General features: G+C 36.9%; 1 protein-coding gene and 1 long non-coding RNA gene across 2 annotated transcripts; both read right to left on the bottom strand.

Annotated features, from left to right (window-relative positions):
- Window positions 1–466: 466 nt before the first annotated feature.
- On the bottom strand, window positions 467–15,825 carry LOC148969381 (uncharacterized). The gene is made up of 3 exons (XR_016149416.1): window positions 15,757–15,825; window positions 14,439–14,589; window positions 467–670 (listed from the first exon to the last, which is right to left on the bottom strand). It is a non-coding gene; the product is annotated as an uncharacterized LOC148969381 (long non-coding RNA).
- Window positions 15,826–18,348: 2,523 nt separating this feature from the next.
- Window positions 18,349–26,244, bottom strand: LOC120476480 (lysosomal proton-coupled steroid conjugate and bile acid symporter SLC46A3). The gene is made up of 6 exons (XM_039667519.2): window positions 26,110–26,244; window positions 25,732–25,937; window positions 23,193–24,057; window positions 22,022–22,105; window positions 21,643–21,799; window positions 18,349–19,687 (listed from the first exon to the last, which is right to left on the bottom strand). Exons 2-6 carry the CDS (start codon window positions 25,918–25,920, stop codon window positions 19,591–19,593), a joined length of 1,392 nt encoding a protein of 463 aa, XP_039523453.2. The 5' UTR covers window positions 25,921–25,937; window positions 26,110–26,244; the 3' UTR covers window positions 18,349–19,590.
- Window positions 26,245–26,767: the final 523 nt, after the last annotated feature.

Raw genomic sequence — 26,767 nt, forward strand, 5'->3', positions numbered from 1 at the left:
ACTCTTGAATATTTCTCATTGTGAGCAAAGAGCAGCAAGCTGAATTATTTAATGCGGTCAACATGCAAGATCAATCCTGATTCATTTCTAAGCACCAGATGCCTCTTGCAGTGAAAGAAGAACAAATAATCTGTGTTAAAATATCCTTCCTTTTAAATAATATTCACAGCATTATCAACTCCATAGATGGGGGTTTCTAACATCTGGTGTCCGTCTGTCACTTAGTGAAAGACAGAGGTCCACTGAAAGTGATTGAAAAGCCTAATTTTGTGCATTTTGCAGATCTAAAACCCAGAAGAAAATTAGTATAGCAGTTTTAAGTTGTTTCATAAATGAAAAAATAACAGAAATGACCTCTGAAAATTCATACCTAAAATTTGAATTTTGAAATGGTTGTCTGCTTTAAAATTGGCAGGGAAGTTGCGATAGTCTTTTCTTCTTCCCTATTCATATTTTCATCTATCCCAGAGAAACGGCTTCTTGAACAAAACAAAAAAAAAGTAGGACGGGACATGAATTGATTGGATGGTTGTGGTTTTCATCATAGCAGGTGTGAAGGACATTCACCACGTTACCTTGAACTGACCTGACGTTCTGCTAAAGTTGTGTAGGTCACCTAACAACTCACAAAGATCACCTGCAGCTCCGAATCTCTTCATTTTCTCTCCCTCTGTGAAAGGAGCATTGAACAAAAAGAAAAGAAAGAAAGAAAGAAAAGTGTTAGAAACATGGAATGAGGAAGTTGTGCTTTATATTAACACGCTGTGTAATTAAATATGGGCAGCATATGGATAAACGGGGCTGTGCAGAACTTTCCTCATCCATGCATCTGGATGTTCAGTAATGTTGTTTCTGTAATGTTATAATGATAAAATTAATGTAAGGACATATAACGCATATCATTCACAAAGTTTTACACATCTCCTACCCTCTGCATGTTAATTTATTAAATATTAGGTCAAGCTACTAAGAATAGTACTATTTTGGTTTACTACTTTCAACACCTTACAAAGCATTTCACAGAATTTTGCAAAAACAGCACAAAAAAATTACGAGTAGTCCGAAATTTTCGTATGCGTTCTTTCGTATTCATGATTCAATGGCTCTGAATTGTCAAAACACCATTCAAACTCCACTCAAACTGCTTGCTATGGATGCGAAAAACGTTGAAAATCGAATCCGATTTGATTTTTTTTATGACGGACAAAAGTTTCGGAGGCAGTGTGCCAGCGTAATTGACATAATGCGAACGTGCGGAAATTTCGGACGCGAATTTTCGGACTCAGTATGCAATGGCCTTAAAGTCTGAAATTTTCATAAGCGTTTTTTCTGAACGTCAAAATGCGGATGCGGATGCGGAAAAAAACGCAGCAAATCGAACCTGATCCGATTTTTTTTTTATTACGAACGAAAGTTTTGGAGGCAGTGTGCAAGCGTGATTGACACAACGTGAGATGGTATTTATTTTTTAACGTGAATATTTAAATATTTCGGACGCGAATTTCGTACTGTGCAAGGACCTTTACTTGCGTAATGTGGTTCTATAGCTTAAACGTTAGCTGGCAGCCCTGCATTTATCTAGTTTCTAGTTACATTGATTCATCTTTTCTGGTAGATTTCCGTTGAAAATAAAATGAATCCACTACTCTCGTGTCATCAGAGGTTGGCTAAGACTCTAAATAGTGTTCTGTGCTCGTCTGTGTAGCCAGCGAGAGAACAGTTTGCATAACTTTTGCCATTGCGTTACGAACTGGTTACACTGTTGTAAACCAAACGGTAGCCCCTTGGGTGGAAACGTGCAGATTAAGGGACGGTAATATTATGTCAGTAGGGGAGCAAAATCTGATTGGCTTATTTTTTGACATGATGCTTGCAATGAAAGGTTTACCAAAGCAAAGTTACTGGGTTGTCACTTTTCACATTCTCTGTGTTGCTAGATGCCCCGGAACCGATTATAGCACTTAAACACAGACAAAGTCAATTTTCATGATATGTCCCCTTCAACAATAACAGCACCATTCTGTGTCTGTGTGGATTCATGTGCTGGAAATAATGAAAAATGTTTTGACATGTTTGATTTGAACGTAATGGCTCACAGCTGTCAGATAAAAGGTTCGAGATGTAAAACTTGGATCTGACGATGATATCCACTCTTGAAACATGAATTAAACCCACAAGCCAGTATGAAACGAATTTCCTCTGTACCCAGTCATTTATTATGATTTGTATTTCAGAATAAATTTCATATATTTCTAAATATTACACAAAACTTCCATTTTCTGCATAAAAATATTCAGATTTTTTTGGGTGATGCACCACAGATCCCATAAAAACCATAAAGGTGGCCATTTTATGAGTCCCATGGTTTCACAGACTTATGATGTGGCAACAAGACATAAAATATAGAACACACACATTGGCCCACCTGGTCCTTTATCCATGGTGTGTGCGTGGGGGACAACAAAGGCATAAAACACCACATACTTTCACACAGACCACATTTAACATTGTATAAACCCCCATGTAAGCAGTTCTGAATGCAATTTCAAATCTACCACAGAACTTTAAAGATGCTTCATAATATGTACAGTAGATGTACGTTCTTCCAGTAAAGTTAATAGAATGTTCATTCAGAGTTATCTGGCCTTTAATTATGGTCTTCTTAATAGAGAAACGTAGCCTAATCATTACATCGACTGCATGTTGCTTAAATAATACTATTGTTAAATTACCATTTAAGAGAAATTTCTCACATGTTTTCTTTGAATGCTGTGAATGTCTTACTGAAACAGGTCTAGAGAACCTATGTTGTTTTTCATTGCACTGCAAACTGCGTCTCAAGTTGCATCTCACGATTGGAAAATAATGTTATTATCCGATACACTCAATAACGCAAAAAAATAAATAAAAATAAAATAAAATAAAAAATTATTCAAGAAGAAAAAAAAAAGATTCACTCACGAAATAATTATTGTCCGTGATGTCACAGGTGCTACCAATAGAGTTTAACTTGTTCCTTTAAACTATTAAGAACTTTGAAATTGATTTTGTAAAAATAGACTTGACTTAAAACATAAAAAGTGAATACTAAACTCAAAATAAGCATTTGATCTGTTTGCGTGGCTCTGTGGTCGTTTGTTTGTGGTGGGGGGGCTGCATTTTTTAGGGAGGGACAGGAAAAGCAGCCGAGAGAGGAAGCCAAAAAGCGTTCAAGTATTGAGCCAAAATCTGAAGGATAATCCATTTTGGCTCTGCTAAAAAGTGTCTGTGGTTGAAACTCTTAATTTTGAGATCATTTTGGGTTGAAAATAAAAACACCCCAAGGACTGCAAGTTCAGAGGGGTAGTTTAAGCAATCAATCCCATGTTTCATCTCAGTGTACAGTGTGAGAAATTACCACAGCGACCCACAGGTGGTTCCCATTTTAGTGTCTAGATCCGACTCTCTGTGGTCCCTTCCACTCCTTTCATTTGTCTATCTCTCCTCTAATGCCATCATGTTTTCTGAGAGATTAAAAGTAATGACGTGGATTGATGAGGTAATTGATGTAAATGGTATAACTCTAAAATAAAATAAAAAACATAAGTACACAGCTAATCGGTAATTTAGGGACATGTTTAGCCATATATACAGTGCCTTGCATCCAACAGTTTTCATACTCATTCATTTTCTCGCATTTTGCTATGTTGCTGCCTTAAGTTAAATTACTTTAGGTTACGTATTAGAGATGCGCGGATGGGCTATTATTTCATCCGCAACCGCTTCACTAAACTCGTCATCCTTCCACCATCCATCCGTGCATCCATGCATTGGCCATGCATCTCAAATAACAGCAACATTGTCACATTTAGCTTCAAACAATGTTTAAAAAACTGGTATGAATTTTTGACGGTCACTTTTTAACATATTTGTCAACTTAGAGATATTAAGTTGGCTGTCTTGTGGCTGTCATGAACTGCTTTGCACTTCCTTCTATTGCCTTTGTTTTTAATTCTCCTTTTTTGAGTTTGTCACGTACCTCATACGGGTTTGTCCCATACCTTTAAGACGCTAGATAAAAAAAAGATACCTTTTATCCAAAGCGACTTACAATTGCTATATATGTCAGAAGTCGCACGCCTCTGGAGCAACTAGAGGTTAAGTGTCTTGCTCAGGGACACATTGGTGTCTCACAGTGGATTCGAACAGTGGTTCTCTCACACCAAAGGCATGTGTCTTATCCACTGTGCCATCACCACCCCAGTGCTTACCGTTTTAACACAATCCTGCTAAACAATATCTTTAACAATATACCACTCTGCTCATGTTAATATTAATATATTCGCCAAGGAACATTCAGGTAAGATGACGTAACATATGAACAGCCTTATTGTACCGTTTTGACTTCTTTGCTCGCTGTTTTGCTATTATTCTCGTGCACGGACTCGTTCACTAAGCTGAACAGCCCATCACCGACGGCCCAACGCCAATTCAACATGTCGAAATGGCCGAAACAAAGCAGACGAGGACCAATTTCAGCCGACGGCACGAAACCGTGCAGAACACACCGAGGAAACTTAGTCGGCTGACGCACAAAAACTGCCTGGCCCGACGGCCCACCGTTGGCTTGGTGTGTTCCGGGCTTAAGAAAACTGGTATAACTGAGAGTTAAAAAGACAATTTCATGAGATAAGTCATAATTATGGTATAAAAAGTCAAAATTATATAGCATAAATTATAAGTATGACACAAAAAGCAAATAAAATTGTCATATTTATATCATATTTACACTGTAAAAAAATATTTTCAAGATTTGTTATCACAACATATTTTCTTTTGTCAAATCAACTTTATAATACTTTATTTAGTTGAGATAACTTATTAGTTTGAGTTTCTGATGATTAAATCCTCCTTCATTGTATTAACTCACTTTTTCCAGTTCAATCAACATAAAATTTTAAGGCTACCCAGGTTACTTACTTTTTTAAGTTAAACCAACAATATTTTTTACAGTGTAGTAATCATAACATTTTTTCTTTTGTCAAATCAACTTAAATAATTTATTTAGTTCAGATAACATATAACTTTGAGTTTCTGATGATTTAATACAATGAAGAAGAATGATTTACTCACTTTTTCCAGTTCAATGAACTTAAAATTTTAAGGCAACCAGGTTACTTACTTTTTTAAGTTAAACCATCAATATTTTTTTTACAGTGTACAATTCATAATTAAATCATAATTAAAAAATGTTGTATTTATTTATTAATTAAAATGAATTATTTTGCTAATCTAATTTAGAGGTCAGTAAACACAACAGCAAGCAACTATCAATGGATGTTACAATGGTTCTGAACAACGATACAGTATCTGTCATCACTGTAAAATCATTCACAGCACCCCTGCAAATTTACACCTTGAACGGGTTTAAATGACCTCACAACATGTGCTGAACTGCAATTACTCAACAGAAAGCATACATTTTAAAGGCACTCAGAGTGTTGCATGAAGTGTTTGTGAGTTGGCTCTGACAAGAGCACTGACCTGGCCCCGTACCCAACAGAAAGAGAGGGAGACTGCAAAAGGAGATTGTGAAGGACACCAGCATGGGAAATGGGGAGAATCTTGGCATGACTGAGAGTGTTTCGCCTGAGATGCCAGAAAAGCTTGTGAGGAAAGCCAGCTCTCAATCACCTCTGCGCTATACTCTCTCCCACATCTCTCATTCTTCCTCTCGCTTTCTCTTTCGGTCTCTCTCTCGCTCATGGCAAGAGCCCCGGGCTGAGGTTTGATTGATGCCTGTCTGCAGCTCGAGTGAGAGGACTAAAGAACCAGCACACAGTAGGGAGCGCAGCCACCTTGCCAAAACCGAGTCCTTTGATTCTGAAGAACGAGTGAACTTCAGTCTGGCAGAACTGAAGGTGTTCCTTTAGCACACCAGCAAATGAGATCGCACACACTCAAAGACTGTATAACATCATAGTAAAAGAAGCCTCACTCAGCCCCATAAAAGCACATTAATTGGACCAGGTGACCTTTCCATTGTCATTAGCACCTACTTTATCCCAGACGTCATTTTACGGTGGTTTTTTGCAGCCTCATTAGAGGAATATCGTATTTTCTTCACTTTCACATATGCATTGCATTTTACTAGGGTTACTGAGCAATAGTGTTACTGAGAATTGACTTATAAGACAATTAAAAATTAAGTTTTTTGTTTTATGCTAATTTGCCCGTTATTATAAGTCCACGTCTTTCTTTCTTCAGTCGAAAAGAAATTAAGGTTTTTGATGAAAACATTCCAGGATTTTCGCCATATAATGGACTTCAATGGGAACCAAACGGTTAAAGGTCCAAATGACAGTTTCAGTGCATCTTCAAAGGGCTTTAAACGACACCAGATGACGAATAAGGGTCTTATCTAGCAAAATGATCGGTCATTTCAAAAATAAATAAAAGTTCAAGTTTTATAAGCACAAATACTCGCCTTGCTCTGTTCTGTGATGAGCGTCTGTGACTCTCCTGTTCTAATTCGTTCATCAAAATGAACAAATCTTTTTTCGAGTCATGACTTGAAGGGTCCTAGATAAGATGCTTATTCATCGTCTGGTGTTGTTTAAAGCCCTTTGCTGCACTGAAACTCTCATTTGGACCTTGAACCGTTTGGTTCCCATTGAAGCCCATTATATGGAGAAAATCCTTGAATGTTTTCATCAAAAACTTCAATTTCTTTTCGACTGAAGAAAGAAAGACGTGGATATCTTGGATGACATGGGGGTGAGTAAATTATCAGCAAAAGTTTGTTTTTTTTAAGTGAACTACTCCTTTAATCTCCCTAATGTCAAAAAAGAACAATAACAAGTACCATAGAAGTTTTGTGTGTGCAACTTGTGCACACATTTAGGTTATTCCTGCACTCTAAAAAATGCTGGGTTGTTTTAACCCAATTTTGGGTAAAATATGGACAAACCCAGCCATTGGGTTAAAAATGTAATTTAAAAATGTAACCCAATGGATGAGTTTGTCCATATTTTACCCAAAATTGGGGTTAAAACAACCCAGCATTTTTAGAGTGCGTGTAGTTTGGTGGATTTTATATTCTCATGAAACAGTACTAAATATTTAACTTAAAATGTTTATCAACTTTCATGCGACATGATTTTCCATGCATCGATATACCCCAATTCATAATGATCACCTAAGAATTGCTTTAAAAAATAATAATTTGAAGCACCTGACAAATTCATGTCTCCAATCAACTTCACTTTAAAATATTTACATAAACAGTCCAACCTGTAACATTGGTGCCCTTTAAAATCTAGTTCACCGAAAAATGAAACTTAACCCATGATTTACTCACCCTCAAGTTAGATGTAGGCTATATGACATGTATGTTCAATCATACTTCAGAGTAATGATTTATATTTCCCTAGGGCAACTGTTAATTGACATAAAATGCAGCAGGCAAGCATTAAAATTGATTAACACTTCAGAGTGGGTGGCTGTGCACCGTTACCTCTTTGGAAAATTTGGGATTTCATTTCAGAGCAACTCTCTGGCATCTTTCCAAATCTTTGATATGACAGAAATTGCATCCACATCCAGCAGGATCCATATTTAACAAGAAAAATAAAAGATTGTACTCATTACAGCATGATGTTTGTGTCTCTGTTTATGCAATCATGAGACTTCATTTGTGTGCATGCATGAGTTTGCATGTGCACTGTGTTTGTATATGGATTTGCCACATGTTTCCGTTTAACAGCACCGGAGAAAGAAAGTTTAAAAAGCCAGGGCACAGCACACAGGCTCTAATTTGCAGTGGGGATAGTGTGCGATGATCTGGTAAAATGCTGTATGGTGTTTTCACTCTAAATACAGCGACAGGCCATGAACACATCAGAAGCTGACCACTCCTGGGTTACGCACTCATGCTGACAAACTAAAAATATCAGATGAAAATATTTTGGGACACTGCACACACCAAAACATGGCTGCATAAAGTCAGTAAACTGTGAAGGCTTCACTTCTAATTGACAGATTTTACTGTGAAACCCATTTTGAGACCGTGAGTTTCAGTGCAAGGAAAGAATGCGACATCTAGCCAGACAAAAAAGAAAAATGTCAACAATACCATTTCAGAAAAGAATCAAGAAACACTTCAACCTTTGTACATGCTTTTCATGTGTTATTAAGCAAAGACCAAAATGTAAAAATATTCCGCTATTGTTGTCCAGAGTAAGTTTATTTTCTCTCTTTGTTCAAAGCCCACCCTTCCTCTTCTCTTGTATTTGTCGTTTTGGCAGAGGCACGCACTGCCGATCACATGGGTCCCTTGTCAGTTTGGGACTTGTTAAAAAGGTTTGACACGTTTTGCGTTTAGTCCTGCCAACAAATTGGTACAAGTAGGAACATTACATATTGTTTTATTTTAATATCTGAATGAGGCTTTAATATTACACTATTTTCCATTATTTGTGAGAATATTGTTCCTGATGAGCTTAGACACTGTAAAAAAAAGTTGCTGCCTTATATTTTTAAGTACAATCAACTTGGATGTTTAAATCATTTCAACTTAAATTGCATTAAATTGAATCTTGTATAACATGTATTAAAAAAAATGAAAATTGCTTAAATAACATTGTTAAAGCAATGTAAAAACACACATTGTTATAAATTATTGATCATATATTTGTTTACAGTGTGTGTGCTTTTTTGTTCTGGGACAAATTTCAAACAGTCGCATTCTGGGAAATGGGAAACACTGGGAAGTATCTATCCATCCATCCATCCAAGGTCAAGGATTTTTTTTTTTTTACTTTTTAGCTTTTTTTTTTCCTCACTGTAAAAAAAAAAATATGTTCATGATTTTTAATCACAACTTTTTTTCTTTTAGTCAAATTAACTTAAATAATTTATGTAGTTCAGATAACATAATATTTTGAGTTTCTCATGGTCAAATCAATCTCCTTCATTGTATTAACTCAATTTTTCCATTTCAATGAACTTAAAATTTTAAGGCAAAGGTTACCTCTTTTTTTATGTTAAACCAACAATATTTTTTTACAGTGGATATGTATTTCCTTGAATTTAAATTCATTTTGAAATTCTACTTCTTATATACATTCAAATTGAAATTCTAAATAATGTTTGAAAACTTGATTTATATTTCAAAAAATATATATACAAAGCATTCTTAATTCAAATCTCAATGGCACACAACCCTGTAAGAAACTGTTATACAAAGACAATCTATTTGAATGTTATCAGCAAAATAGAAACATAATCTTTCTAGAAAAATGATAGCGTAATCATTTTAGAACCATTATAGATCACATCAAAGCCAATATACCATTAGAGTCATTGCGTCCTACACTGAAAACATGATGCCAAAATAAAGAAAAACTAATGAATCGAGTGTTATTCTTATAGTGTTAAAATTACATCAGTTAGGGAACCCCTGGAATTCACAGCAAGTGTCAATATTTATTCACTTCTCTATTAGAATGAACTGCCAAAACCCAGAGAGGGATCTGGCCAGAGGTCAAGGTGTCTTCACTCACAGCTGTCCGATAAACATCAAACGGAGGCTGATGGTGAGATGAAAACCTCATCTGCTCCTGATATGGTCCTTTGTGATTGAGTGCTCGGTTCATGCTGACATGATAGATTCACACGAACACCAATAAATACATCAAAACGCAAAAGGATTTGGCTGACTGGACAGCCTAAAGTAATCGCCACCTGTGTAATTCTTCTTTTATTCGTATAAGCCCATCCTGCAGAGCATGTCAGTAAAACAGTTGAGCTCCAGGTGCATCAAGGGAAATGCTGAGCTTATTATTATTGCACTACTGGAAGGAAACCACAGACGGAGACAGGAGGCAACAAAGGAGGGGGGAGAATTCTGGCATCTTGGAAAGGAGGAAACGTGTTTGAGAGGGAACATCTCGCTCCTCTGACACCAGGAAAACGGGTAAAAGTTATTAATATCTGTGCGAGTGTGTTTGGGAGGCATTTCCGGAAGTGGGGCCATGTGCACCAGGGTGGTTCCCATGATGCCGTGCTGGGTCAATTCAGGGTGTGGTTGATAGTTTTCCACTTTGGGTGGAACCAGGAACAGTATCAGGAATGGAGGGCCATCAGAAACCACAACACTTTGGCGATGTGGAACTGAGTTTGTCTCGGTCAAACCCCACAGTACCGAAACGGCAAGTTGGCATTGATGATGTGGCCACAGTCGCTCTGGAAGAGCAGGAAACATCTCCAGTGCCCTGCTGCGGTGCAGGGATTTTCTGAGCGGGGCGCATTGTTTGGTTTGCGCTTGTGAGACAGCCGTTTAGGCCACAGGACTGATTGTCAGGCAATGAAAACACATCACATGGAGGAAAGGCGTATATGAAAGCATCACGCAATCCATGTCTTTGTTAGATCCACCCATATTCATCCGAAATTAGATGGATGTGTGGTTTGAGTGGTGATTTTCTATTGAGCCTGGCCTGGCTACTATAAACAACAGGAAACTAAGCATCCACAAAGTTTACCATCGAACTCTTCCTCCACGTTTACCAACATAAATAAGAAATATAAGACTGGGGACTTGTTTATCGGAAATACAAGCAGTTGCAGAAAAAACTTTTAAGCGAGGACAATTCTAATAATACTGAATTAATATTATAATTACGTGAACATTGTGGTAAATTTTGATTTGATTACAGTAGACATCGCCATTAAAACATTTTGTAGCTTAATATCTCCTTTTTTATTTTATTTAATTGAGAGTGTTGTAGTCGAGACCAGCTCACTCGAGTACGAGTCGAGACCGAGACCATAGAGGGTCGAGTCCGAGTCGAGACCGAGACCATAGAGGTTGGATAACCTAAGGTTGGGTCTCAAACCAGACTTAAAGATATCTTCAAGAATATGTAAAATATTTGGTGGTAACAATAAAATTGGCACCATACTCAAACAGTAAACCAAATATACCATGGAATCATGTACACTGCAATGGTAAAAAGGCCATATAGTGGTGTAGGGAATTTTATTATGATTATTACTTACAATTATTACAATCAGTAAGTGCTCTTTCATAGAACATTACTGTACACGAATTCTGTGTGGCTCTAATATGCAAACTGAATTATGGATGATAAGGCAGACATTTTCGATACATAGTTGAGCTAGAAGCTCCACATCACATCTGACCTGGGTCCTGCTGCATTTGCGTGCCGCGAACATTATAGTCTCAAGTCATGCGCAGTTGCGCACAAGAAAGTCAGCAATCATTGGACGTTTCAATCAAACAACAATTTAAAGAAATATTAACATACAGTAATAATCATGACATATTTTGAATGGGACTCGAGTGGACTCGGGAATAAGTCCGAATCCCAACTCCCAATATGTTCGAGTACGAGTCAATTCCGAGTTAAAATGCACACGAGTCCATGACAAGACCGAGTCCATTAAAATATGGACTCGAGACTGAGTCCGAGACCGAGTCTCGAGTGCACAACACTGATTGTTTGTATTAAATAACATTATAGAAACAATGTATCTGAGACAATAAAGCACAAATATTAATTTGACAAATGCTAGTTCCTCAATTGCATCATCTTTCAGAAAGTGGCAGCATAGGAAAACATAGACTTCATATTTGTGGCTTTAGATTGTGGCTTAAATTATTGTGAATAGGAATGAATTATACTGGGAAAAGTATTTATTGTGATCATGGACAGTTGAACAAATCTGCCAACTGGTCACAAGTTCAGTCATTACCAACATCGTTCAACGATTCATCATATCCCGAAAGCATAGATCAAATAAAACTTGCAAATAGCATTGCAAAGTTACAAGGTTGGAACCATAGATATACATACATTGACTCTATTTCAATGGGTCGCTAAGTCATCCGCCATGTTGGAACTGTCAAATTTGCAAGAGTTCACCAAAATTGGACAGTTGAAGACTGGAAAAATGTTGCCTGGTCTGATGAGTCTCGATTTCTGTTGAGACATTCAGATGGTAGAGTCAGAATTTGGCGTAAACCGAATGAGGACATGGATCAATCATGCCTTGTCACCACTGTGCAGGCTGGTGGTGGTGGTGTAATGGTGTGGGGGATGTTTTCTTGGCACACTTTAGGCCCATTAGTGCCAATTGGGCATCGTTTAAATGCCACGGCCTACCTGAGCATTGTTTCTGACCATGTCCATCCCTTTATGGCCACCATGTACCCATCCTCTGATGGCTACTTCCAACAGGACAAAGCACCATGTCACAAAGCTCAAATCATTTCAAATTGGTTTCTCGAACATGACAATGAGTTCACTGTACTAAAATGGCCCCCACAATCGCCAGATCTCAACTCAATAGAGCAACTTTGGGATGTGGTGGAACGGGAGCTTCGTGTCCTGGATGTGCATCCCACAAATCTCCATCAACTGCAATCAATATGGGGCCAACATTTCTAAAGAATTGCTCAGTCAAGCAATTTAGTTCTTTATTTTAATCATTTTCTCTCCTTTGTATAAGTTATGATGAATAAAGTTTTCTCATCTGAGTTTGACATTACAGTGCATATTGATATTTTAAAAGGGTCCAATCTGGCAGTTTTGTAGGTGGCATATGTTTCGACAAAGCATGTGTGCCATATGAGTCCAGTCCACATGTTGAACACAAGCAAAACATTTCCGTTCTTTATGCGTGACTTTTAGTTTAGCGAGGCGGAGGAAGCAAATCTCATCATTTAACATTTCTCTCCTCGTCACATTTCTTCAACACACCAGCAGGAATAAAATATAAAGCGAAACGCTGGTAACTAAAGGGCGGGGGACAAATTCTTCTGCTGTGCAATATATCAGATATCAAAGCGGTAACTCCTTTGTTTCACTCAAAGACAATCTTTATACAGAGGCTGACACATCCTTGGAGTTTGTCCGATGTACTGTAGGAAGTGACTCAGACAGCTGTTGAAGAGGTTTAGGTAAGGTTAACCATCCTCAAAACAAGAAAAGCCAGAGTGGGTTTCAAAAGAACGTAGAAAAGATTTTTAAACAGTCTATCACACAAGCTCTTATACATTCTTTCATAATCAAGTAATAACACCTGTTATTGTTACACATCAAAGTTTGTGCAAATCAGAGCGTGGGGTGGTGGGACTAAGACAGTGGAGCCATCAGAAATATGTTTAGGGAGGATTTTGCAGTGTGATAATGCTTTTATAGGAGTAATGCCCTTATCTTGTCTGTTTACAGTCAGCTGCTTCACTAAAACCTGACTATTCATCATCATGTACAGTAATTAGTCCTGGAACTAAAGTTATGATGACATTATTCCAGTAGAATTCCTTGGTAATAGGCAAAACAGACTTTACATGGTTTAAAATGTCTTACACATTAGATCTATGGAGGATGGGAGGGAGAGAGTGTCAGGGGTTGAACGGATCCAAAAGTTTATGACAACAGGGCAATTTTTGGCCAATATGCCTATGCAATGAAATTGTGATAAAAGATGATGAAAAACACAACTATATGTTCTTCAAGGAACACCATTGGTGCAGTAAAGAAAAACTGAATTATCTTGAAAAGAAGAATTTTTCTAGCAAACAAACTTTTGAATAGTGGCAAAGTTAATAAAAAAAAAATTATTTTGTGTGTGCTTTCTAATTCACTTGTAGTATTTAAAAGATATAGTTTGTGTTGTATTTTTTATTTTACTTAGACAAAATAGTATAGAACTTTAGTATCGGCCAGTAATATTTGCTATAAGATGATAATATATGTATACTTGTTCAATATGACTTCTTGTTTCATATATATATATATATATATATATATATATATATTGTATATGCAATATATATATATATATATATATATATATATATATATATGCAATCAATAGACAATGAAATGCCCTGCGCCTGAGCATGAATTGAACTGTATGGATGCAGCAAGAATTCATGGCACGTAGCATGAAGGGTCCCACAGACGGGATGGGAATTAAATATTTATTGATTGACACACTAACCTTTTCATGACTGTTGTGCATGAAGAGTGCTGTGAATCATAATATTGCAGATCTAAATATACTGCACATAATCAGCAATGTAAAGTAGATAAGCGTCATTGAGTGTAACTGAGTAATGTTGTTCTTGGTGAAATCACGTTCACCTAAATAAAGCACAGACATAATTTGTCATTGTTTTCTACTGCTTGCTATTCCATCCTGCACCTCTGCATTGCTTATGATTCAAATTGAAATTGATGTCTTTTTGCACAGAGTGCATAAAAATGATTTCATCAGTCTCCTAAATATAAACCACAACTGAGACATCAAGAAAAGTCATGCTCTCAAAACACGGAAGGATGGTTTCCTCCTCTGCGTTATAAAAAGGACTAGATTGCAAGAACAATGTCGCCTGTCAGAGGAGATGAAGCAGCTGTGCTTGGACTGACCTGAGGTTCACATGACATGAGACTCACTCCTCCTGGGGCAGAACGGCAGAGGTGGGCTGGCCTTGAGATTCCTCAGATTGGGATTGAGTGGTAGAGACAGCCGGGCCAATGGTGGACCGGGCACTGTGGTTTTGAAACGTAGAGTGCTGATCTATATTTGAGATTGAAAATAAATAGTCTGTCAATTTGTAACACCAATGTGGTTAGAGAGGAGATGGAAGACAGAAGCAAGGAACAGGACCCTCCACATATCCTGGCAATGTGAGATGGTGCTGGTTTTCATGGTGAGCTTATTGCTGGCATTGAAACATGAGCTGCATAAATAAAATCTGGACAAAATGGTTAGGTTAAGGGACAGTTCGTCCTTAAATGGAAATTGTCTCTCATTATTTACTCCTTACCGTCATGTTGTTCCAATTTTTTTTTCCCAAATTTTTTGAATGATTTTGAAAGAAGTATCTTAATATTTAGAAGTCGAAAATGCAGTAAAACAATATTATTGTGAAATATTATTACAATTTTTGGTTTTAATATTTTTAAAAGTGCTATAATTATTCCTATGATCAACGCTAAATGCTCAATCTTCAATGTCACAATGGTCGTATAAGCGCTTTGTTTAACTAATATTATACAAAATTACAGTATCTTGTCATTAAGAAAGAGAAATTGTTAGCTACATGCAACAGATGTATACTGAGGACACACAATTACACAATTATTAGACACAGACGTAGTATCCTCTCTGTCTTTGCAGTGATATAGTGAGCTACAGTAAGTGAAGCTCACCCTCCCACAGAGCAAAGCTGCAGGGCATTGAAACATTGTAATTATGGGTGAGGCACAAAGCATTCACCCACTGCTAGAGCGTCAGCTAAATACAAACAAGCCTGTAAGAAATTACATGGGGAGAGCAAAGAGTATAGCGACAGGAGAGCTAAAACATAACGTTTTGACCTTTCAGTTAAAGGGAAACAAAAGGGTAAAAGACTGAGAAACTGGCAACAATGCCAATATACAGTATACTCACCAGCCACTTTCTTAGGTACACGTATGCAACTGCTCATTAATGTCTATCTAATTAGATGATCATATCTAATCACATGACAGTAACTCTATGCATTTAGGCATGGTCAAGACGATCTGCTGAAGTGACTGCTTTTTTTCTTTGCATGATTGTGTTTATGGGGTGCAATATAACATTCGTGTTTTTTTCTTTTTTTAATAGTCTTATTTTTCGTAAACTTCACCTTTGGGGTGCAATATAACATGTATTCGTGGTTTTTATTTTTTTTTAAGTCTTATTTTTCATAAACTTCACCTTTTTTGTCAGCCGTGCTCTCTTCTGTCCTCGAACGACCGGTCGACTTCCTGAGTAATGAAAAAAGCACTCGCTCAGAAACAGGCAGTGGTCTCAGATTGGTTAGTTTAGACCGGTGTGTTGTGATTGGCTAAACTGTCGCTCACATTGTCCGGAAGGTTAACGCCCATTACCATTACGGGCGAAATGTGCATGTCATTAGCTTCGGTCCAGATGTAAATATCGAACTGTTGTATCAGTTTGAGGCAGAATCAGACCGAGAAACTAAAGCCGCGATGAAGAGAGTCAAACAGAACCTCACCACACACGGCTCCTACTAAACGTTTCTGAATGAAAATTTGCTACATTTTTTTAACTTTATACACGTTTGTTTTACACAATAGCATCTGACTAGCAACAATAGCAAATGACTGGCTACCAAACAGCGTTGGCAAGTTTACGTTCTTGATCAAATCGAAAATAACGTCATAAAACATACATGAAAAATACATTTACAACATTAGTACTTATTACGTTTTAAATGCTCTTTTCATGACGGCCTCTGATAGCAGAGAAGAATTTCTCATACTCTCATAGCTGTCCTGGTTCTGATCTAGATGTAGTAGATGAACCCAGCCAATGGCAAGATATAAATCACAATAGTAAAATACTGCAAACACGCTATGGCAGTTATCTAGTCATTACTCAGAATATGTATTTACACTTAATCCTTTGGCCAGCAGCACAGCATGTGAAGTGTCCAAGACAGATGCGGCTGCCAGAATCCAATATAGTTCCACTGACTACTAGCTCCACACACGCACCACTGGAGAATATCAGTCTATCTTCTTTGAGACTCAGCCCCTCTTGACTTCTACTTGAGCCTGAGTTGATAATTAGTTATTTCTTTTTATGTTAAAATACATTCTCTCTAACATATAAGCAAGCCAGTGCGTTGCTGATTTTAAGGGTAGGTTTAGAGTTTGAGATCTGGAGCTTATAATTTGGAGCTTATTTGCCCTTCGTCCACTGTTTTATAAAAGGGATAGTTTGTAGGAAAAATTAAAATTTTGTCATCATTTAACCACAGTTTTGGTGACAACTGATTTCAATTGTAAGGACAACAGAAACAAAAAAATCTTAAAATATCTTCTTTTATGTTCTACAGAAGAGAGTCAAGTTTTGAAACAATGTGAGTTTTAAGTGTGAGGGTGAATTTTCATTTCGGGGTGAACTGTCAATTTAAGTGTATGTTGCAGTGCTTGCAAAAAGTGTTCACATTACCTTATGTGACACAAGCTTGTGCCTAACCCCTGTTGTGGGGCGTGGGCCTGCAGAAACATCTGTGTCCAACAAGCCCCAGATGTGTCCGTTAAGGGAAGGGTCCAACTGTTTGTTAGGAGCCTGGATGCTTTTCATCCCTGGGTGGCGTGTGGGTGCGAGTGTTATCTGGCTAAGCCAGCCAAGAAGTGCAGGGGGTTGTGAATCAGGGATGTGTATGTGTGTGTGTGCATCTGAATAAAGATCAAATAAAACGTGTCTGTATATGGATGGTGAGAATTCATAGAAAGGAGAGTACACAGTACACATATTAAAAGAGAGAAATGAGAGAGGGAAATAAATAGGGTGAGGGGGAGATGGCAGTCTGTGGTAAGGTAGATCATGTTGAGTCTCAGTTTGGAAACCAGAGAAGCCCACCACCCCTCCACTTCAGATTTATCATACTTTCACCCGGCAGACACTCTGACTGCACAATTATGAAGATCTGCAGATCTATGACCTCTCATCATGAGGGGGCTTGGAAATCAAACCCATGGGGAGGTGTGGCAGGACAGACGTCAGTGGATTTCTGCATTTATACACAGGATCACACTATTTCTCTTTGGAAAGGTTGTGGTTTTGATCACCACTTTTGGGCACTTCAAATTTCCATTGTGTATTCACACTGTTTGTTTTTCCCAGAACAAAAATGTATTGCATCATATATTCCACTGTTACTTTTTGCTTAAAAATCGATTTTTTTTTTAATATTTAAAAAAAAATGTTTTGTCAACAAAGAAATCGTATAGCCTATCATGAGTGTATGCTAAATAAAAGTCTTTTTTTAATGACCTAAAACAACCAATCAATAAAAATTCAAACTTTGCTTAGACATATAAATGCTGAATTCGGAACCACATACTACTCTGACTATTTCTGCCATAGAAAAATTATGTAAATAAAACTAAAAGTAGTTTCATGTAAATAAAAAGGCAGCAATATAGTCTACATTCCGTCTGCCGTTTTTATATATGTATCTATACTGCCACCTTCAGGACACGAAGCGCACAGAAAATGTTCAATAAAACAAACATTATTTCAACAAAAATGTTAAATTAAGACAATAGTGGTGTACATGCAGAGATTTTGGACTCCTAAACAGCATTTTCTAGTTAATTTATTTGAATTAATTTGGCAGACAGACACTAAATTAGCAAATTAATTAGCTGATCATAACAATAAGAATAATTTCTATCACCTTTTAACCTGAAAAGCATTAGTATGTTGCTAATAACACATCACTGGGCCTGTGAAAGCCTGTAAAATTGATAGACAAACTCAAAGCAGAAGCCATTTGATTTATAGCAATTTTATTTTATTATATAAAAAACTTTGTTTCCATAGTAGGGTTTGAGCATGTTTGTATAAATAGATGAGGTGGACTGGTTTGTTTTAGTAGTAATAGTTCAGTATGCTTTCCAATTGCGTATGGTTTCAGTGCGTAGGAGCACAAGTATGGGGTATACGTACAAAAATCAATCTACCCAGTCCTCAAAAATCTTTTTTTTTTCCACTGCAAAGCATCCAAACAAAGTAAACAGATCTACACCAATCGATTTGTTTTTTGGAGTATAGAATGTTATCTAGAACACATCAATTTAGCACCACACCACATCACACAGGACAACAGGCCCATAAAAGGTGAATGGTAGATCAGAGCCAGACTGAATTGCTCACGACTCAATCTGAGACCAGTGTGACACTATTGAAAACCTGCCACACTTTAAAAAGCAGAGATAACAAAAAAAAAAGAAAGAAAAATCTGAAATTGTGTCTTATAAAAATGTATAAATCTTTTACTCTAAACAGAATAAGAACGTATTGCACATCAGTCCAAACTTTAGATAATTACTATACTTGTAAGGCAGCCATGTACTGATATTTCTTCTAAGTAATACACGTCTGCAATTAATTCAGTAGTACATACAACTAATGAATTCAGAATAACCTTGATTTTCGACATTTAATCTTACATTTCTTTAAAGAATATTGCAAGTGATGGTTTCATTGGCATATTTGCATACTAAATTTGACTGGTCTTCTTTCTTACATCTATTTGCATCCTGAATTGTGATTGGACTTATCTTCATTGCATAGATTTAAACATTTATAGAAGCCTTTCACAGTTAATATGCATTGATTGTTGTTTGCAGATGACACAGTACCTTAAAATTTAACTTAGCGTACCTTAAACTTCAATCCCATTTTGTTGCAGCCTTGCAAGCTGCTAATGTTTCCGTTTAGAAATGTAAACTGAAATTACTATTATTAAATATATTCCCTTTTAGAAATATAAAATTATGTTCCCTTCTTTTGTGATCTTCCCTAAAACCACTATTATCATATACTGCATTTCACGAAAAAAAAAAAAAAAAACATATTTATGGCTGAAAATACTAATAACAGACTTTTGGCTTCACATGTTCTCAGTTGTATCCAGTTCTTAGTTTATCTCCCTGTGTCGGTATGAGGAAAGTAAATAAACACACAGGGGATTTGAAGTGAATGACTGAGGTATTTGAACTCCCTTTGGATTTAAGCTACAGATGGGTCGTCTGAAGCTTCTGTCCCATCTTCTGATAAAAGTGCTTGAGTGTCATTAGAATCCAATGGATGGAAAAACCTAAGGATGCTAGAGTGAGACAGAGTCAGAATGAATCAGCATTGTTAACTACACGCCCTCATGTATAACAAATGCATGCAGCAGAAGCAAAATGGCAAAGAGGAAATGTAAATGAGGAACTACAGCCTATGTTCACTGAAGAACCAACGGTTAAGAATAACCAACGGGTCCAACAAGGTGTTTTCCTGACCTAAAATCATATCATACGAAACAAAACTGAGTGTAATTGTAATTTAATTTTAAAAAAAAGTAGGAATACACAGTACAGCAGTCCTAATTTTTAATGTATTGGTATCGGCTTATATTGGATATTTAATTGCCAATTTCCTATTTTCATGTTTAGATTATCCAAACACTAATAATTTAATAACAATGTCAAATGTAATCTTTAGCAAATCTCAAAATCCTTTTCATATTGTATATAATGTGATGCCTATATCACTTGTAGCATTTAAAGTGCCCCCCTTTTGCTATTTTAAAGGTTTCTAATTTTGTTTTGGAGGTCTCATACCTTAGGTCTACCACACTTTGGGGTGATGATGGCACAGTGGATAGGACACATGCCTTTGGTGTGAGAGACCTGGATTCGAATCCACTGTGAGACACCAATGTGTCCCTGAGAAGACACTTAACCCTTAGTTGCTCCAGAGGCGTGCAACCTCTGACATATAAAGGAATTGTAAGTCGCTTTGGATAAAAGCGTCAGCTAAATGAATAAATGTAAATGTAGAAAGACCTGGAACTACAGGACTCTCCGTTTAAAATACCCGTTTGTTGCCCGCCAGGCATTAATTGTGGTCATGTGACTGGAAAGTATGAATTCCAGACAGTGCAAGTCATCATTCTTTGGAAGTGAACCATAGAAAACAGTGACGTGTCTACATGATAAAAACACAAACCAAACTCTTCCAGGCCTCAGCTACAAAGCTTTACAGGCAGACACTTTACATTCACAAACTGCTATATTTTACTAAGCAAGAAAGGTCATATTCGAAACAGCATAATAGTGGCACTTTAAAATTGATTGAGTTTAGTTTTTAGCGTTTTATATTTCATTTATTCAGATAAAATTATAGAATTACATAAAAGCGTAGAGTTTTAATATCAGACAGATCAGTATCAGTCCTAAAGTGAAAATAATTATTTGCTTATTATTAGCATTGGGTAGAATTTTAATTTTGGTACTAAAAAGTTACCAGATTTTTTTTACAAACATAGTGATAAGTGTCTAAAAAAGATCTGGCATCTGCCAGAAACAGGATAACCAAGTAATCTTTGGGTCTTACAAAAAAAAAGAATTTGATATATTAACATTAATAACATAATAACACTTTTCTCATACCCAAAGTGCTACATAATCAGCACTCATTTTAAAGGGATAGTTCACTTTGAAATTAATTTGATATCTTTTAGCTTACCTCAAGGGCATCCAAGATGTACAGTACGTGCCCTTGTTTCTGCAGTAGCTTCAATTTTTAAATTTTTAGGTCAAACGAGCGGTTTGTGTGAGAAAACGAACGGTATCTATATAGTTTTTACCTCTTGTAACCACAGCCCTGTTCAAGTGATCCGCGGGCGCTTTGTGGCTGTGGTAACAAGAGGTAAAAACGATTTAAATACTGTTCGTTTTCTCACACAAACCGCTCGTTTCGTGTCTTAGGCCATCAGTGTGTACTTACATTTACGAGTCATTAAATCATGTTTAATTTGGACTTCTCTGTGCATGATCTTTGAGGTGGTGACCATAGACCTCCATTATATGACTGACACACAACAACGGTTTGACCTAAAAATATCAAAATTGAAACTACTGCGGAAACAAAAACACCTAGATCTTGGATGCACTCGAGTTAGCTAAATATCAAAATGATTTCAAAGTAAACTATCCCTTTAAAGTGCACAGTTTAGACGGTTCAGCGTTCTATAAAGATCAGTAACTGGTTATGTTTCAGAGCAACTCTTACCCCAGTAGGCTTATGGGAATGACACTGAGTCCAGCACCTAATAGGAAGACAAAGCCTGGACACCATGCTACAGTTTCTGCATAAATTTTGCTAAAAACCGCAGAGGACACGTTGCTGCTCAGGTTTTCCATAAAAGCCACACAGGCAAAGAGCGCTCCTGAGAGGGTAAACAAGGAAAATACATGATTGTCTTTTCAAAGGAAGAATGTACACAGTGTATTAATTTGCAATTCACAGAAGGCTTGTCTTTGAAATGCCTTTGCGGTGCATAGTCACACAAAAACACATCTCTTGAGCAGAAAAGAGCTTTTATGAGCAGCATGAATAAGCTGAATCAGGAGTTTTGATTCGGAACAGTGCTTTTCAGAGAGCCACTCACCCTGCTCGAACTTTGAGACGACCTTTGACATCATCGAACGCAGGATGGGAAACGGCATGATGGCAAACATAGCAGGAATCCTTACTGTAAGCAAACACATCAATACTCACATAAACTAAACAAACAAGGCCTCCAAAATGACTGAATTTTTACCTAGTTTTAGATGGCTACAAATTTACAGCTCACATTGACGTTTATGTCATATTGGCTTAATATGTGTAGTTAATTTACCAAAACAAAAAAAGGTGTCCAACATATAGAACAGATCACTGATGATATCTGATAATGAAATTAATTAACACTTTAGTACAGATACCAGTGTAATTGTGTTCAGACCGTTATCAGAGCAAACTTTAGGATTAATGTAGCCTACATATAATAATTGCATAAAATGTGATAAGATACGGGAGGTCACTGTAATCCAGGAACAGCTGCTGTTTGCTCTTAATTAGTTTTATAAATCCTCACCATAATATAAAACTACAAACGCAGTGGACCATATACCACTTTTACAGTCAGTATATTAAGAACAAAATTGCGCTGTGAGACAGCACACACATATACAATTATTTATTTGACTCTGATGCCTTATAAAATTGTAATTATGCGATTTATTCATTGTTGAAGGTTTAGTCATTCTTGACTCTAAATGCTTGTTACCAAGGCTCTAAAAAAACTGGGATGTAGTTATATAAAAATTCTGGCCAGTACAATAAATTATTGTCATGTTAAGTAAGTCCGATAAATAAAATAGATATTAAAATGTTAAATTTTTTGTCTAAAAAACCCCCCAAAACACTGAAAAGTAAAGTCAAGTGAAATTAGGCATCATAGCATTTTCATGTAGAACCCGAAAAAATTTATATTTACTTACTAATTAATTATTTATGCTATTTTATTTAGTAATTATTAGTGCTTTTCAAATTGATAATGGGAAAGGAATATACACAGATACATATACCGTATATATGTATTAGCGCTATCAAATTAATTCATTAATATATATATATATATATACAGTAGTCAACATTTTAAGTGGATCAAAACCTTTCATCAAAGTTACAATACCCATTCTTGTTTTTTGATCTACTTCAAATGTTGACTACTGTACTGTAATCAATTAATTTTATAAGATACCCCAAAAACATTTTAGTGTAACGTGCATGCTCACCGAGGAACATCATAAGCGTAGTCTTTGCGAAAGCCGTCATCAACATGCTTATAACGATTGACAGCATCCCGATGAGGACGATAGCTGTGTTAGGCAGGCAGAGAGAGAACAAGTACAGACCGAGAAAACTAGTGATGAAAATGGAGGTGCTGGCCGCAGAGCCATAGCCCACGAGGATCTCGGTCCAGCACAGCGGCTTATTGAGTTCATAAAGTGTTGTCATGGACAAACCCCCGGTATTGACAAAAGATAAGGAGGAAAACGTAACAATCAGCAGCGCAAGAACCCATTTTTTTCGAGTACTTTCTCCTGAAAACAAGCAGTAGATACCACATGCTAGTTTCTTCAGGGCCTGGCAACAAGCCACAGTCTCTGAGCTGTCAATCACCCTGGTTTCCTCCAGGAGGAAGATAGCGTATAGCAAGTTAACCACCTGAAATATGGCTGACGTGAAGAAAGGCCAGTTGAAACCGGTCGCATGCAGGAAGTACCCAGTGGAGATTGACGCCACACCCGCCAACAAGCCAATCATCATGTCCACCACCGCCATGCGAATGGTTTTCTGCTTGTCGTCCGCGCATAAATCGGCCACGTAGGCGAAGCAGCCGCCTAGCATGGTGCTGATACCACCAAAGAGGGCACTAACAAAAGAGGCGCCAATGAGGAGATACAGGTTTAGCTCGAAGAAGGAGACGGCCAGGAAAGAAAGCGTGTAGATCAGAGACCCAACGAGGGGCATAATAATGGTGATCCTTCGCCCGCGCTGATCACTGTAGGCCACCAGGAGGAGGGTCACTACGAGACTGGGGATCAAGGAAGACAATTCACTGAACATAGAGAACAGAGAAGCTGCTTTCTGCACCTCCTGAAAAAAAAGAAGCGCAAAATAAAACCAACGTCCATTCAAAACTCTGTTGCTGCATATGTATCTTATGACATCTGATGCAATTCCTGGTACAAAAAAGAACAGTTATAAAAAAAAAAAAAGAAAAGAAAGAGGAAATGAAACGCAGATGTGTGTGCTTAGGTATCAATGACCATAACTATACTACAACAGGCGGTTCTTTAAAACAATAACACGTGGATACACTAAAATAAGCCCTGACAGGTTGACCAAGACTTTTTTATTTTGTGATAATGGACATGAAAATTGATTTGAGTTATTAGTTAACATCTTATTTAGTTATTCACTAACTTATTAGGGTTCTGTCTTTCTACGGCAAGAGAAATTAAACAGTTCCCGGGTGTTTTCCGGTCTGTTAAACAGTGTTGCCATGGACAACAGTTAAGATTCAGAATGTTCAGCAATGAACCGAATGGCTTTTTGTTCTTGAACTTGTCCACAGGTGTTTCATTGATGCAAGACAGTTTAAACTTAGTGTGTCATGGGCTTCATTATTCCAAGTGTAAATTGATTCAAATATTTCCAGAAGTGTCATTATGTGACAAATGTAGATTTTTTTGATGCATGCGTTTTTGATCCTATATTAATGATTATTTTGATTTTCTGAAGAATTTTTTGAGACTTACATCGGAACAACAACGGTTTGTTTCCTATGTGTTAATCTCTGCCAAATAAACAAACAAACAAACAAAAAAAAAACATCTTATTGTATTTTGGAAGAAAAAGCAAGTTCTAAGCCTTAAAGGAGTGGTTCACTTTAAAAAAAAACTTTTGCTGATAATTTACTCACCCCCATATCATCCAATATGTCCATGTCTTTCATTCTTCAGTCGAAAAGAAATTAAGGTTTTTGATGAAAACATTTCAGGATTTTTCTCCATTTAATGGACTTTACTGGTAACCAAACGGTTCAAGGTCCAAAAGACAGTTTCAGTGCAAACTGCAAACTGTTCAAAGGGCTTTAAACGATTCCAGGCGATGAATAAGGGTCTTATCAAGTGAAAGGGGTAGTAAATTATGAGTAAATTATCAGCAAAGTTTTTTTTAAAAGTGAACTACTCCTTTAAGATTTTGCTGTTTAAGAAGAACAAGATTTTGTTATTTGAAAAAGTTAACCGGCTTTAAACGATTCCAGGCGATGAATAAGGGTCTTATCAAGTGAAAGGGGTAGTAAATTATGAGTAAATTAATGAGTAAATTATCAGCAAAGTTTTTTTGTTTTTTTAAAGTGAACTACTCCTTTAAGATTTTGCTCTTTAAGAACAAGATTTTGTTATTTGAAAAAGTTTTGTCCCATTTTATTTATTTTCTGCAAGCTTGTGATTAATATCATGTCCAGATAAGGAATTTAAATTAACATTTATTTTAACCAAATTGTATTTTGGTTCCATGAATGTCATAGGATAACAATGGATTATTACTATAGTAATGTAACAAGGGCACATTAAAATGAAATGTTACCATAATATCCTGGGACCAGTTAGTTAAAAGCAACTGCTAAAGAATGTTAGTTATGAGAAAAGCTCTAGCAACTCTTGATTTGAAATGTTGCTATAATGCAATGACATCCGTTTAAAGCGTGGCTTAAGATCCAAATATCTTAATAATTGTGTGTCAGATTGTGATCCTACTTACCTCTTGTTGGCTGGTGTGGTTGCTGCTGTTGGCGGCGCATCGGGAAGTGTCGTTGGACACCGGGTAAGATGAGTTTGTGATCTCCAGCCACAGTCTGCGATACACGTACTGCTGTACGAGAGGATACACCATAAAACTGGCAAACGCGTAAATCGCGACGATCGGCTCGATCAAGTACAGTCTCTTCATAGCGTCGAGGATGTGTGCTGCAAAGCCAAGATGAACAAAGGCAATCATCAGTCCACATAATCAGACTAATTGTAGCCCAACATAATTGGTTAAACCTCTCAAACTGGTTAACCATCAACCTCCAAGCATCATGACAATAAACTATCAACTGCTGAACATCTTGGACTGTCACCAGTCTAGTTTACTTACGATGCACTCAGATTTAGGAGGTATATCTTCATTGATATTTATGCCACAGAAGTTCCTCTCTTCAACTGAGAGACTTTGTAAGTGTTGTGACACTGTCAGTTATACAATGTTATCTGTTTTGTTTATGAAACATGAAACGCCGGTTTCCTGCCCTTGAGATTTTGATTGGTCAGTTGAAATCCAAGTCATTGTTATTGGTCGGTGAAGCTGCCAATCACTCCCAATGGGCGGGAAGAGTCGTGAAAATGCGAGGGGGGTTAAATGTGCATTTTTGTTTAGCACATTTTGGTATATTACAATTTGAAGCGAACTAACAACTGCTGGAACTAAAATTGCTTTTAATATAATATTTTCTGAATGCTTTTTTATGCTAATAAATTCAGTCATTTATGTTTTTTTGCTTTATTTAGCAGGATCTTGATATTTTCACAGATTTACGCCTATTTGTTGTGTTATTACATAGAAACCTTATTCGTATGATTATTGCATTGTTTGTGTCCCAGTCGTCCAGATGAAAAATGAAATTTTTTTTTTTACATTATATCTCTGATCGTCTTGAAACTCTGGATTCTGATAGAGGGCCATGAGACTTATACCTGAGTGCAAAAATGGAGGCTCTCTAGACCCTTCCAGAGCTGAGATATTGAGATCCCACATA

This window comes from Pimephales promelas, chromosome 23 (assembly GCF_988280905.1).
Source record: "Pimephales promelas chromosome 23, fPimPro1.hap1.1, whole genome shotgun sequence".
NCBI classification, from domain to species: domain Eukaryota; kingdom Metazoa; phylum Chordata; class Actinopteri; order Cypriniformes; family Leuciscidae; genus Pimephales; species Pimephales promelas.